General features: G+C 41.7%; 1 protein-coding gene across 1 annotated transcript; it reads left to right on the forward strand.

The window, feature by feature from the left end:
• Nucleotides 1-11028: 11028 nt before the first annotated feature.
• sync (syncoilin, intermediate filament protein) lies at nucleotides 11029-15304 on the forward strand. Its single transcript, XM_071499438.1, has 6 exons — nucleotides 11029-11233; nucleotides 12356-13956; nucleotides 14036-14250; nucleotides 14419-14626; nucleotides 14793-14917; nucleotides 14998-15304. Exons 2-6 carry the CDS (start codon nucleotides 12385-12387, stop codon nucleotides 15041-15043), a joined length of 2166 nt encoding a protein of 721 aa, XP_071355539.1. The 5' UTR covers nucleotides 11029-11233; nucleotides 12356-12384; the 3' UTR covers nucleotides 15044-15304.
• The last annotated feature ends 218 nt before the right edge of the window (nucleotides 15305-15522 follow it).

A 15522-nucleotide genomic window follows, 5' to 3' on the forward strand; every position in this document is an offset into this window, starting at 1 on the left:
AGGAAATGGTCTGGTAAAGGTGAAGAGGTTCAGCTTTTACTGCAGATAAAAGGGAGTGTCTCTTTCCTGTCACTGTGCAGCCAGGTGGAAACCCAACACCCCTTGTTAAAAATAACACACACGGACAATTAGACCAACAGGTAGGGCGAGTCACAAGGGGCCAGTTACTTTCTAGTCCTGACCAGTTGGACTCACCATCAGCATGGGAGCTCTGTCAGTAAAATCTGAGGTGAATTCCAAATTGGATTGTGTTCGGGACGTGACAAGCCGGCATCACTATATCTATATGTGTGTATGTGGGTATGTGTGTGTGTGTTTGTGGAGGGAGACACTTGTCAGATGTGAGTGCAGTGCATGTACATGTGTGTGGTAGGACTAGCTCATCTGGTCTGAATGTGGAGGGGACCCACTGGGGAAGGGAAGGGGAAGCAGGAGGACAGGAGGTGGAGGGCGAGTCAAAGCCTTGAGGGAGCAGACTGAGACGCACCTATGAGCACAGTCTGCAATACAATCTGTCAATTAGGAAACAGCCTTCATTCAACTTATGGTATAATCCAGGCGAATGGAACAGCACCTGTCAATAGTTGTTAAGGGGGACAAGAGTGTTTTACACTTACGTCATGTTTTCAGCTGGTCCAGAGATTTAAATCAATGACTACTCAGCTCACAATGCTCCACGATTGATTGATTCTAGAGAGTCATTTTCAACTATAAAACCAAACGTACCTTCTTTGTTACATGAGATATTATCTAACTCTTTGTACTGTCACGTTCACAAACTCGGCCTCATCTCCAGTCTTCCTCATTTAGCTCCTGAGATGGAGCAGATAAATTACCTGTCTGCTGGGATTCCTGGGCTAATTCTGGTGTAGGAGCAACAGATATCACTGTCAGCTGGAGTTTAGAAAAAAGTGAATCATACGCTGTCAGTGCTAGTCAGCGGCCTCTTGCTGTATCACAAGGGCAAACATAATGGAGAATCATAAGGATCATCATCAGCATGTGGAGTGAATTTGCTTAACACAGTAAATACTGTGTCAAATCATCATGTGCCAGATTCCCTTTGTCTACCTTAAGATTTAAAAGCTAACTTGCTTCCCCCCCCCAAAAAAATCTGACCTGTTGCACAGCTATGAATGTGAGATGATTCATAATGTCTCTGCATGTGGTGAGGTTGTGACTAGCTGTGTGTGTGTGTGCATGTGTGTGTGTGTGTATGTGTGAGAGAGGTGGGGGAATCCATACTGTATGCGTGTACTGGTGTGTTGGGAGGGGCTGAAATGAGTCATAGTTTAGTTCACTCATGCTGAACACATTGAAATGTTTTAACGTTTCCATGGTGATACAATAGAAAACAGCCACCCTCAGTATGTCTGTGAGGGAGCAGCAGAGTGTCTGTGCTAGTGTGTGTGTGTGTGTGTGTGTGTGTGTGTGTGTGTGTGTGGTATGAGGTACAAAATCATTAACTCCCAGAACCCTATGAGCCTACTGGGGAATGTATCACCAATCCCCCCCCTTCTCTGTTTTCTTCTATTTCTCTTCTTTTCTAGCTCAACTGTCGTAGTTACATTTACTGACTATGTTTACATGCATGCACATATCCTTTTCCAAGCCTGTGCTACAGAGAAGATTACACAGAATCTGTTATGGAAACGTTAATACTTTTGTTTTGTGGGAAGATGGTCATGCAGACATATTAAGATGGTAGTAGGATGAGATACAGTGTAAGGCAATGGGACTTCTGAGCAAGTTTTGGGATCCATGTCTTCTGTAGCTGCAATGAACTTTAATTCTATATCATTAGTGGAGGAATACCGACAATCCGGGATCATGTTTATTTATGGATACATGATTATAGAGATATGCAGGATCTTGTTATGTATAAATAATAAATCTTGCAAAAAATGAGACAGTATCTGGAAATCTATGCGTGCATATAAAACATAACCGCTGACCAAAGCAAGTTCAAACAGTCACAGTCAAGTTCAAAACATAACAAGCATAGCAACGTACAAGAAGGCTGTGGTGCCTCACAAGTAGAATGTGATATATGGATAAAACCATGCACACAATGAAAATGCTAACATGCTGATATTTTTTATATATATTTTTTTTATATATCTTAGTTTAGTGTGTTAGTATGCTTAAATTTGCTAATTAGCAATAGACATAATATCAAGCTAATGGGAATCTTGTTTTGCAGGAATTTGGTCATAAACTAAAGTATTGGACAAATTAGCAATTTGACTTGTAGTACATTGAGAGTAGTAATTCGACAGTAGTAAGAAAATAAAAAAAATGTTGTTACAAATCATCCTGTGGTGATCATAAATGTGTGTACAAAAATGCATCACAATCATGCAGAAGTTGTCCAGACATTTCACTCAAAACCATCAATGTCAACCAGCTGGGGACAAGTCAGCTGATCACTAATGTCACTGAGATTCATCCTCTGAGGATCATGACCGCTTGCACAAATTTGATGACAATCTATCAAATAGTTGTTGGAAGTGATGGACTGATGACCCGACACTGCCAGAGCCAGAGTCACGCTGCTAACATGGCTAAAATTGCATCGTCACGTGCCTGAAAAACTCACATATTGCAATAAAGCAGTTATGCTCACTGATTTGTAACATTGCTAACAAGGTCTAATGCAACTTGAAATAAAGAGATAGCATCCTCAGGTACGAATGGTCTGGCAAATTTTTAATGAAGTCACACTATATACACATATATCATCATATGATCAACCTGTAACAAGTAGTTTCATTAAACTATGGTCCAAGAGTAGCTCACAAATTAAAGGCTGTGTGGTTCCCATCTTGCAACTACTGCTACACTGGTACACTGGATTTTTTTTTTGTAATATTATAATATCTGCACCGAAGTAATAGAGTGTAGGAATATAGCTGACATAAGGGATAAAACCGCATCCAGAGATCAAACGATCTTCTGCAGCAGTCAGAGGGAAGCACCTTGCTCAAGGACATTTGAGGCCTTGAGACTGTCCAGTCTCACAGTACCATAAACAGGCAGCACTAAATCAGTAACGACAGCAACACGAACTTTCTGTCATCGGCCTCTGTGTGTATGTGTGTGTGTTGGATGTGAGTGAAAGGAGGCAGCAGGCAGGAAATCCATACTGCCGGTTGGGATAAGCCCAGCTCTCTCGGACCAGCATTATCATTCCCGACCTGCCTTTGTCCTGCGACAGACGCATTCTTTCTGCACCGACTACTTCTCTCTGTCCATTTCTCCAACAAAAGCATCCAAAAACACCAAAACGAAAAGATCTCAGCTGCACTAATCAGTTGTTTTGTTCCAATCATCTTTTCAATATGAGTGCGCATATTTACTTTCTAGAGATGTAGAGCATTTCTAAGAACCAGTGAGTAATCAAAAGCACTGAAAAAGAACAAAACTCTCCAGAATTATGTTTCACAGTCCACTATTTATAACATCAAACTAATGAGGAGACGGGAGGGGTGCAAAGGGAGAGAGAAAGAGAAACGAGGGCAGAGAAAAAAGCATGGCATGTAATAATAGTGTAAGAGAGAAGAGAGAGAGATTCCAGGTTGATACTCAGCTGTGAAACACACAGAGGGGAATCCTCTGTGCAACAGAGACAGCTTTGTCTCACCAGCCTAGACTAGAATAGATGTTAGAGTCTCTGTTGGTAGTGAGTTCTGGTTGAAAAAGGGGGTATGGAAAAAGGAATGAACAAAGGTATAAACCAAAGTAGTTAAAGAGTGAAAAAGTGCAAAGAAAAAAGGGAAGGAGGTAAAAACAATTCTCTGACCCCTGCTGTACTCCAGCTTTCCCTGCCCAGGCATATTGTTGCCCTTCCTGCTGGACGCAGCCGCTCACAGTCCCTCACACATTCTTCTGACCTGCCTCAAACAGACTAGGTTATGAGGTTGTAAGAGTGGGCAGGAGGTGTCCGTTTCATTGCCTCAACGAGAAAAAGGGAGGAAATGGCAGAAATATTGTTGAGTCATATCTCTGGAGAGTGGGTTATGTTAGATGAGGAGGGGAAGAAAGAGAAAATATGGGTTGAAACGGCAGAAAACGAAGCTATAAGAGTTGGCTGTTGCCTGTTTTATGGTGCCTCTAGGGAACAATTTTGTCTGGGAGCCAGACAACAGAGACTATATGGCTAAAGGAGGGTCATTTTCTTACAAGCTGTTAGTTCTACCCTAAAATAAAGTTATATCCATGAAACACTGCAGTTTTTCTACCCATCACTCTTAAGGAAAGACGTGTAATTAATTTTCTGGACATACGCTGCCATATCAGGCACACAAAATTACACAAAATACCCATTATCCACAAATAATGTAGTATGCATTGCCATATTGTAAACTATGTTGACTGCTGTCAATGACCTCTTCATGACCTTCTTGACACTGACAAGTATGACGAGTATCGGCTGCAGTGCTTTGAACTTAAAAGCTGTGATGTAATGGAGAAACTGAACCATAATGCTGACCCTAGATCAGTGTCTCTATCTGTCTGATACTATCTAGGGAAAAGAAGGAGGTGGGTGGGATCGCCATGTGTGAGTAACCCTGTCACAGATCGGCTCTGTGACCCGTAAACCCTGCATCAAATTTTACTGGCCAATCAGTGTTTGCCTTTGCCCGGACAAGTTTAAGCTGGCCTGCTGATGGTTCTTGCTTTAGGCTGACTTCACCCTTCATGAACATATATAAACAGACATAAATTAAAATAAAGGGAACTGTTAAATGTTACAAACAGCCCACGAGCAGATACACTGCTCCTTGTGTTTTCACTGGAAGATTAAATAATAAAACACACTCAGAGCAAACATACAAAGCCCTGTGTGTCTGATGTTAAAGGGTGAAACTGTCCTCACTGTGGACACCTCAAGTATTTCTCAGAATCCAGGAGTGGTCAGAGCCAAAACACACTGGCTGCGTACAGAGCCATCTGGTTAGCAATTCACACACACATGAAGATACACAAAAAGACTCACACAAGTCACTCAAATGAAAATACAAGCATAAATATTTCTGCTCAGATTCCAGATATTTTTGATCAAGAAAAGTCTCGCTTTTAAGCATTTTATTAGATGTAAGTCTGCAATTGTTTTATTGTCGTTTTAGCTATTCCAGGTACAACTAAAGGTCGACTTGACCTATGGATGTAGGTCACCATATTTTGGTGTCCTGACTGAAACTAAGCTAAGCCAAGGTCATACAAATCTCTATCTTTTCTGTATCTGTTAAATATTTGTTTCCACTGATTAACTTTATATGCATCCTTCTATTTTTTATTCTTCATGTAATATACTTTTTGCTTAAGTATTCAACACTATCTCTGCACATAACATTAGTCAACAAAAACAATATTCACTAATGCAAAAATAAAATGTATACATACATTATATGGTTGGATTAAGTTCCATATACATCCCATAATGCAACATGGGGTAAAAAAATATTCATCGTGTTGTGATAAGGCTGAACTGCTCCTTTAAAAACATGTTAGAAATATTTTTACAGCAGGAATTCCTGAGAGGGTGTGGTCGCTGCTGGGTTGTTTGGGACTGGACAAAAACAAGCCACAGCTTTCCATCCATTCATCAATCCATCCGTCCAACTATCCCTCTGTCTGCTTTTCTTTGTCTCTCCCTCTCTCCGTTTGCAGAGGAACTATCTGTCTGTTTTCAATCTCTCCATGGGGTCGTTTAAATGAGGCACTGACGTCACAGCCAGGAAACCTGAGGTGACCTCTGTCGAATCTTTACTAAAATAACAGGATTGGCACTCGCACAACGTCTAATTAAGAGATCTGAAAACAGAGTGGTGATTCCCTCAGCTTAAAAACCATTTCTGAAAACAACAGGGATTATGTGTACGGCTTTTGGGAGTGTGCAAGAATGTATTTGTTAACTTTTGAAGTCATAAAACCTACTTTATTGTAAGTAGCCATCACAATATTTACTGTAGTATCTCAAACTAACATTTGTACCACACCATCAGCTGTCTTAAAACAGCAAATTCCAGCTCCTTTAAAGGATGCAAACACTCATGCAAACGAATCACATGTTCACATGCTGTACACACACACACACACACACACACACACACACACACCAGCCAATGACTCAAAGCAGTCACAACATTAACTTTAAATCAAAGTTTTATATGTTTGGATCTAGAAACAAGCTGCAGGTGAACAGACTGTCCTCTTGGGAGCAGTTATGATACATGGCTGTGGTAAAAGTGGCACCAGAGCTGGGGGAGCCAGAGGAATGCTACAGTTTATACCAACTCAATGTGGTGGATAACATGTTGATGTGCCTTCTGTGAGATCCATGTATACTAACACCGAAACAAGACTAAGAATCTGCAGCTAGCAGCTCTGTAAGGCTATGCATGGGAAAAATGCTAACAAGAGAGTGAGCCAACAAGAACGTTTCCAAGACTTCTTATCAATTACCTTGTTGAGAGGGATACTATAGCCCTATCGTTAATGCAGACGTTATACACAGCATCACATGCACACATCCTGTTCAAAAGTTGGAATACAGCTGAGCCCCTATTTAAATCTAATGTCCCTGTTCATCAAGTCTTTGGTTGATCAATATTCAGTATGTCCTAAAAGTTTAAAGTTCCCCCCCAGACATGTTTTAAACTATATAAAAATACTCTGCTATTTATTAAAAAAATTTTAACATGGTTTTCCCACATAAGAAGTGAAAAAACAAAATATCTATCTATTTCTTTTATTTTGTTATGTTATTTGTTAGCCTGTAACTGGCAGTAGCTGACACAGTGTTAATGGTGGTAATGTAAACTCTCTCTCTGTACTGATAAAAGTTTTGGGTTTATTTTGCCCACCCCCCGTCACTGCATGTTGACGGGATTGGTTCCTTAGGTTTGTGACGTATGAAACCCTGGCTGTATCTATTTTGATGAGACCATCATTGGTTCACTGCATTTCCAAGGTGGAAATACGTCATACGTCAAATAAGTAATGGCGTGACTTGCCTCATGATATGTCTTGTATGGACATGTTATCAAGGTTAAAAATTTGTTTTTCTTTGGAGGGGGTGTTTAACTATTGACACTGTTCACTCTATGACTGAAGTCTGACATCCGTGACCACAGAACCTACCGTATGAACCTCACTGACTGAACATGTGACCTCATCTCTGTCAGCTCGTCTCATCTTTCCGTATCAGCTGTTCTCATCTGCAGTGCCCCTTCATGGGAACTGGTTGTGACTGTGCAACGGTGTAAGGGTGATACAGTGAATAGTAAAAGACTGTCAGAAAAGGTTGACACGGTGTTAAAAAGCCTGGGCTCTGCCACAACACTTTAAAATGAGGGCTATTTTCAAAACATCCACTTGGTAGCTACGGCTTGTTCCCTGTGTCTTTTTAAGGGTAAGTGTGTCCGTAATCTTTAAATGGCGGAAACATACTTAATCCAGGACAGTGGAAAAACGCACTGAAGGAGGACATGGGGCCCCCTACTTCATTATATTAAGTGATCCCTTAAGACTGCGAAAAGCCAACTCGTACAAACACTGGGTGGCTGATGACAGTAAGAAGATGGTGGCTGACAATTATGTAGCAGAGGCACTCTCTTTAAATAAGCACCAGATAAGGTCACTGTCATTAAAACACACTTAGCCACAGTGAGACAATGCTGTATGATGCATGGAGTGAAAGTCAGCAGGGAACAATATTGTGAGAAAACAGACTTTGGAAAAGTGGGCTTGTTATCAGATGGTCCCCAGTTGAAATCCTCTGATCAGCTGATAAAATGTGCCTGGGGACACTGAATGAGCAACGTTGTCCTCTATCTTAATAAATAGTTGTCAATGTGCCCTTGAGCAAGGCAGTTTATCTCTTATCCTAGCAGTAGAAGACTGATTGTATTGGGAGGCACCCAATGTGAGAGTGAGATTACGAAGTAAGACTTTGATTGAAAATGAAATGAAATGAATGAAAACTTTTCCTAATCATGTTTAGTGGGGTGTAATTTTTAGGTGATGTTGGTGTTCCCAATGATGCACAGCACATGAATGGATTGTTTAAGATTGGATTTTCTTTATGGCATTTCTGAATATTTCACATTTTGGTAATGTGCTCCTCTAAATACTTGTTTCCATTAGTAAGGATTTGCAAATTCAATGCATCTTTACGAAGCAATGGATGTTGGATGCAGACGACTGCCATTACTTTGAATGTACTTACAGCTTGTCTGTAATTTTTTTCCCCTCAAAAATACACAAACAAAACTGTGACTGTTGATCTACTAGTGTAAATATCATGTTCTTTTTTGGGTGCACTATGTTATAAACTATTATTTCTTATTGGTTCTATTTAGCAGTGATTTCTTAACCTTTCTTTAGTTTTAATCACACATGGAACAATCTTAAGCCCCTGAATTGAATAAAAACATGAGTAAATCCAAAATGGAACCACCCATGAGGGACCCTTTCAAAGTACAGGATTCCTTTCCCGAGACTATTCTTGGAAAAATGTTTTTACAGCACACAATGGAGCATATGCGGATTTTATTTTAAATGGGATGTATATTCTGAAGAGGCACTTAATGCGTCCACCAGTTAACACAGGTGTCGGAAAATAAACAAAAGCAGATGATGCCTAAGAATCTTCAGTGATCTCACAACAAATTTTAGGGAATACATAATGCATTGAATACTGATCTGCACTGGTGGTCCTCCACCACAGTCCCATTCCTTGCCAAGAAATATTGTACTGTCAGCTCCAAATGGCAGGAAAGGTTAGAAATATGAACGATATGAACTTCTGAAACCCTGCATGTTTCATATCTCTGCAATGTACCAAAGGAAACTGGTAATTAAAAACATTCATGAGTCCAGCTCTCTCTGGGTATTGATGCCTCATCACCGTTTTAGAGACAGTTTAAGGGACAGAAAAGGGAAGAGAAACATGAGACACACTGACAGGATGTTCTGGTGAGTTTGGGCAGTACTGCAGATTGGAGCAGACAGTAACAGGCTAGTCCAAATGAATGTCCAGCATATGGTCTACCTCAGCGGGACATTCAGTCCTAAACCACAACGCCCCCTTAAATATTTGGTTTCCCCCCTGTCCTGCTCTACACCCACACACACACTCTGATGATCTCTCCATCCTCTATGAAGGAGATGATAGACAAGACAAGGAAGAGCAGAAAAGATATGATTTTCATGGCTGACAAGTGAGGTAGACTCTCTCTCAAGATCCAAGTGGCTGTGTGGGTGTGGATCAGCACAACAGTGTTAAACTGTTCAAACAGATGATCCCTGGACGTAACGTCATGTAAATTACTGTCTCTCTCCCAGAGCCTAGACTTGGCAAAACACAGAGTCACAGTGGTCAACAAGGGTGACTTAGATAAACATTACATCTTTTCTTTCTGCACAAGGGATGAAATCTTGTCATGGAAACACTGAATCAGAATGACAATCACTATTTTACAGGGTGCTAACTGCAAACAAAAGCGCATTTAGTGAAAAAAAAAAACGGTGATGTAAATATTCTGAAGTGGGACTTGCAGTAAAGTAATCTTAGATAGTTTTGTTTATTTTATAACATCAACTGGCTAATCAGTAGTTCATCATTCTCTTACTATCCCTCCATCCTTTTGTAAAGCAGGATGTAGCCTTCAAAATAACAAGACAGTCAAACACAGAGAAAAAAAGAGAGCAAAGTTATCCACAGCTTTATGGTCAACTTGTATAATATATGTCATTTTATCTTGTTAAAACTACGTAATACTAGTGCCATAATATTGTGCTTTAATTCTGTATTTGCAGTTTGTGACAATTATGACTATTAAAGTGATTGCTGTATTTATAGAAAGAAAAGCCCACAGAAAGACTGCACAGAGAGGTTGAAACTGTTCCTGGACAGAACTGGTTCTTCAGAGTTAGGAACTCACAATTTCCTTTTACATTAATCTCATGAGAGGAGTTGTAGAGCCATCTAGTGGTGTCATTTTGTTATATTGTTCCTTATGTTTTAAGATATATGAAAGACAAAGTAGTGTGAAAATGACATGCATGACATAGGAAAAAATGGAAATGAATGTCAAATGGTCATTACTCAAAAGAATGTCTAGAAAATTATTTGAAATCATGGTTTGGGGGTAAAATGATAATCATAAAAGAATAGTTATTGCACCGAGATATACATTTCATCATCTCCATCGTCTCATCCTTTATTCCTGGAACCCTTTCCCTTTCTTCTCCATCTGCCGCATTTTTCTGTGTCTTCTACAGCTCTATCTCATCCTCTCTGCCCTCGGACTACAGAGGAGGAGCACCTGGTTCATTGTTGGGGTCAGAAGTTTAGGTGAAAACCAATCCTCCCGTGGGAAGTGGCTGGAAAAGTGCAGGGAGCTATTTAAAGACTTCTCGATAATGAGGAGGCACGGGAGGAATCCTGGAGCCATGGTCTCTTTCATCATAAACATACACACACATGCCATAAACCCCCAACACCCATCCATCTCTCGACAGCCGTAATAGATGCTCCCAGCTGCAACTCCGTCGGTCCATCTGGCAATACAGAAGTAAAAACTATGTTGTCAGAGATGCTGTCTGTGTGCTACCAGTTCTACTGATGCAAAATGTGATGGTCTTACTGAACTTTTCTTTGAAACTAATGAGAAATCCAGACAGTGAGTGATTTAATTTCACTTTCCAATGCAGGTTTACCTTCAGTTTAAAACCAGATTACTCTTATGTACTGAAATAAAGCAGATGAATCAAGTGGCTAAAGGAAATAAAGTTCTGACAAAGTCTGAAATTAAGAACATGTATCATTCCATGTCTCTTACAAATATACTGTTAGACAAACTAGTTAAATTAAATTTGGGTGCCAGGTGTCTGGACTAAATCTTAGAGGTCAATTTTGGCAAATCCTTTATTTCTCTTGGTTGAAACGTCCTGCTGTGGCTCCTCTCTCTCCCTGCCCAGTGTTTATTAATAAACCTAAACAGATTTGAGGTAGTCATGGTCACACATAGCAGCACACTGACAGAGAGAGGAGGAGGCTGGGTCAACCGTCTTTACCCCCCTTCTCTCAGTTCATCTGCACACCCCACCGCTCCCGCTCATTCTTTGCTGCTCACTTTTGTCGTCTGAACCACAACTCCCTTTGGGCAAATTCATCCTGAGGATACAGGACAACGAAAGGGGAAACTGGGATATAGACTGAGAAGTAAGTTGAATTACAGTTGATGGTGGCATATGATACTTTGTTTTAATTACACTGATAAAATTTGAATGAAAACATTAACACTATGTAGATTATAGCTTTCAAGCAAGTACCTCTGTGTATAACTAAAGCTACTTTAAAAAGTATATAAAAGTGTATTTTTAAATGTTGTAGTTGTTATTGCTTAGTTAAAGAAGAAAAGTTTGTTTAGAATGATCAGCAAATGTAGGCCAGGGCTGTATTTAGGTGGTGGAGGTCTAAAGGAATGTGCCTCATGCCCACGCCTGTCCTGGAGCAGGACAGCTGGTCACTGTGATGTCCTCCCAAGGGGTTTGAGCAGCCATGGACAACAAAGTCCAGTCCCAAGGCACTGGGGAGGGAGCTGTGGGCGCTGTTGATTTTAGGATGTTATTTTTATGATCAGACCTTGTTTAATACAAAACCTAAATCTGCATCTGGAATTTTGTTTGAGGAGGTTCTGGCTGGGAATAAAAGTTCTTAAATAAATGTCACACTTGTTTTCCATGCCCTTTCTACATTTCAAATCTCTGTGTGATGACACTATTGGGTCAATTTGATCAATTTACTCTCTGGGACTCTCCGGCAGGTCTTGGCAAACACCTCAAGGAGTGAAATTACAGCTACATTATTCACCAGGCGAGAGTGCAGATGCCCATCCATCGGCACAATGACATGTTATGATAATCTGTTCTCGAGTGTAATCTGTGTAATGCCACTTGCTAGATCTTCAGACATAAACCGTTTGTATGTGTTTATATCAGTAGTGTTGCAGTTTTCATGCTAATTCAGTAGGCTTGTTTGAAGTGTGGGTCTGACCATTGCCTAGCAGTGAACTGGTGCCCAGGGCATCTAGCCTAAGGGAACAGCTGCTGGTAGCATACTTTCTGCAAAACGGTGCCCTTGCTCTGTTCTAAACCCCCACATGTGACAATGACATCAGCATAGTTTACACAGAAGTCTGGCCAACATATTAACTCAACTCTGTCTACATATCAGTGCAGGCGAGGCCTAGAATCTGTGACATGCAGCATGACTGCCAACAACTACAGCTATCACGCCTAATATGCATGAGCTAGGCTAACATATTAATTTGCTTTGGTCAAGGGATGAGGCGTTTTTGAAGGAGATCTTCTATGTCAAAAGAGGTTAATAAGGTCAAGCCGATGGAGGACCTGGACGACAACACTTCATCTAGCGGGTTCGAGCCTCTCTTCATCAAAGAAGAGGATGGGGAGCAAGACAGAACCTTCATGGAACAAAGAGAGTGCAACACGGCACAATCTGGACTCACCTTCACAGGAACACATCTGAATCCGTCAACCTTAATAAAGCCATACTTACAGGGGATGGATGACTTACTGAAGAGCTGTGAGGAGCTCACTGGTATTCCCTTTGGCTCTCGCTTCTCAGAAAGTTACACAGAAACAAGCATGAACGAATCAGTCCTTGCCAAGAGCAGAGGGGAAGTTACAATGGAGAGCTTCAGAGAAACAAGTACATCTCCCCAGCCATACCTGTCCACAAGCTACATTGACACACACATGGATGGGGCCGAAACAGAAGACCAGCCAGCACAAGGGCAGCCCCCGGGCATGGGCTCCATCATCAACAGCTGTGGAGTGACCACTGAAGTTTCTCACCAGACAGAAATGCCTATCACTTCAGCGGGCAACAAGCTGAGTGAAACTATGGTGGAGTATGAGGGCCAGCTGCTGGGAATGTTGGCCATGCTGGAGAGCTGTATGGAAGAGGCTGGGATGGACTTTGAGCCACAAGACTGGGCTACAGATGCAGGCCATGAATATGTGCACATCAGTAAGAATCCTCACAGGGGCACAACACTGGTGCCCATTCAGCAAGAGAGGCCAGCGAAGTTGGAGACCCAGCCAATGCAATTAGAGTCCTTGGCTGCTCAACATGCAGGGGAAGATAAAGTTTCCAAGGACAGCAGAAATGGAGCGATAGGTTCAGCAACAAATAGAAGTCAGCAGAATCCTTTGCTTGGCTGTGACAACATGGGTGGCATTTCAAAGGAAAGACTGGAAAGGTCAGGGAAAACAGACCAGGGGGTTCTTAATCCGCAGTTCTGGTTTTCGGGGCCCTTAGATAGTAACAAAAATGATCCAATGTACTGTGAAGAGACAAAGACAAGATATATGATTAATGAAAGCACAGAAACAAAAGGAGACATAACTGGGACTGAGGTAAATGACACTGAAATGCCAGCTGAAGAGAGACTAGAGCCCACTGATCTGAGATGTGGTATGAAGGAATTAGGGGAGTTGGGGTCTCAGATGGAGGAGTGCATTGAGGAAGTACAGCAGTTGGAGAAGAGGAGGAAGGAGCTGCTGGCAGAGGTGCTTGAGTTGAGAGGGAATAAAAACAGAGAGGAGACAGAGGAGAGCAATAAGGAGGAGGAAGTGACAGAAGAGTCAATTGACAGCAAAGTAGCAGCGCTGATGAATATACTAAAGAGTGAGGAAGAGGGGAGAAGGGAGGAAAGGAAGAAGGAGATACAGAGCCTCAGGGAGGAGAGAGCAGAGGAGGAGAGGAGGATGTGGAAGGTCAACCTGGAGAGACAGGGGCTGCAAGAGGAGCTCAGAAAGCTGAAAAGGATGCTCTTCGCCATGGTCAGGGATTGTACCCACAGTCAGGCCTCCCTGAACAACCAGCGCCGTGAGGTGGAGCTGCTAAGGAGAGAAGAGGTAAGAAAATCATCAAATCTTTATCTGTGCATTTCCAAGGAAGCCCCAATGTAAGAACCTCTTTGTTCCCATGCTGCAGGACAAGCTGCAGTCCCTGCTGCTTCAGCTGACAGAGGAGGTCTGCCAGCGCAGATCAGCCCAGCAACAACAGGTCTTAGAACTACAAGCAGGGCTTCATGCCCAGGCCTCCAGTCAGACCTCCAACACCCAGGAGGAGCTGACAGAGTGCAGGAGGCACTCCTGTGGGGACATCCAGCAGTATTTACAGGGAGGGCTGAAAGCCCTGGAGGACAGGTGCTGTCACTCTCAACACTTTTAGCATTTAGAGGCTGATTATATTATCCTTATTGTACCTACCTCTTCTCTGTATTAATCTTATAGAATAATTAATATTGTGCAAGTAGCCACAGGTTTCACTTTTGGGTAGCAACCCATTAAATATTCAATGGTTGCCTTGGCCAGGTATGAACCCATTTTGCTGGCTTTGCTGAAGAGAAGAGAGGCAACAGCTGGAGCGCTGGAGAAAGCCAAAGAGCAGGCACAGGAGCTGAGAGCCCAGCTGAGGCCCCTTAAGGAGGAGATACAAAAGCTGAAGCTCGAGCGGGCTTGTTTGGAGGAGAAACTCAAACTAATCCACATCCATCGGAGAGAGGACGTGGGGCAGTACAAGGTGAGCAAGATGATGTGAAGAGGAGTTTTTAAAAGGGGGAAGACAGAAAGAAAGACAACGATATCTAAGGCAGAAGCAAGTGTTTGGAGAGCTGACAAACTGTCCCTTAGTTGTACAGAAGTGGTCTCATTTGATGCTCAAAGCACTTTTTTTCCCCACCATACAGGAGACAGTGTACTGTCTGGAGGAGAGCAGCAGAGAACTGAAGACTGAGTTAAAGATTCAGAAGAAAAAAACCAAAGAGATAGAAGAGCTGAGAGACAGCCTTACCAAACAACTCCTCCTCTACAGGTAAGATATGTTGAACAATTCTGTATCACACTCTTAAAACCCTATAGGGAAGAGCTCTAATGAAATCATTCTTCTTACAGGGCTGCCATTGAGGACCATAACAAGTGTCACCACGAGAAAACATGATTGTTTTTAAAATCAAGAACATACCCGTGAACATAGTTCCATGACTTAGTAAGAAACTGATTATTATTTTTCATCTGCAACATAGTGAACGCTGAGATTCAATTAATGCACTTTACACATATTAAAACATGCTATTGTTAAACATAACACATAAAACTAAGACTGACAAGTTTTTCAGAACAGTCTGTAAAGATGAATTAGACTGCTGCTTGTAGAAAGGTTTTTGTTATGAATAAAAGTTTTACGATTCTTCCAACCTGAGTGCGACTGATGAGTTAATGTCCGACTCTGAAGAACAGAGAGAGGTTCGTGCACTTATAAGGGCAACATGGCTGAAGAACTAAACAATGGGACGCAGAGTAATAGAGTGAGAGTAAGGTCAGGAGACAGGAGCGCACTGAGACATCACAGCAGACACATGAAAAAAGGTCTGAGCAAAGTGTGACGAGGAATTACCAACTGTTTAACTGAAAGTATCG

Source organism: Trachinotus anak, unplaced genomic scaffold (assembly GCF_046630095.1).
Source record: "Trachinotus anak isolate AG129_WGS33_773 ecotype Australia unplaced genomic scaffold, CSIRO_AGI_Tana_v1 ptg000016l, whole genome shotgun sequence".
NCBI classification, from domain to species: Eukaryota; Metazoa; Chordata; class Actinopteri; order Carangiformes; family Carangidae; genus Trachinotus; species Trachinotus anak.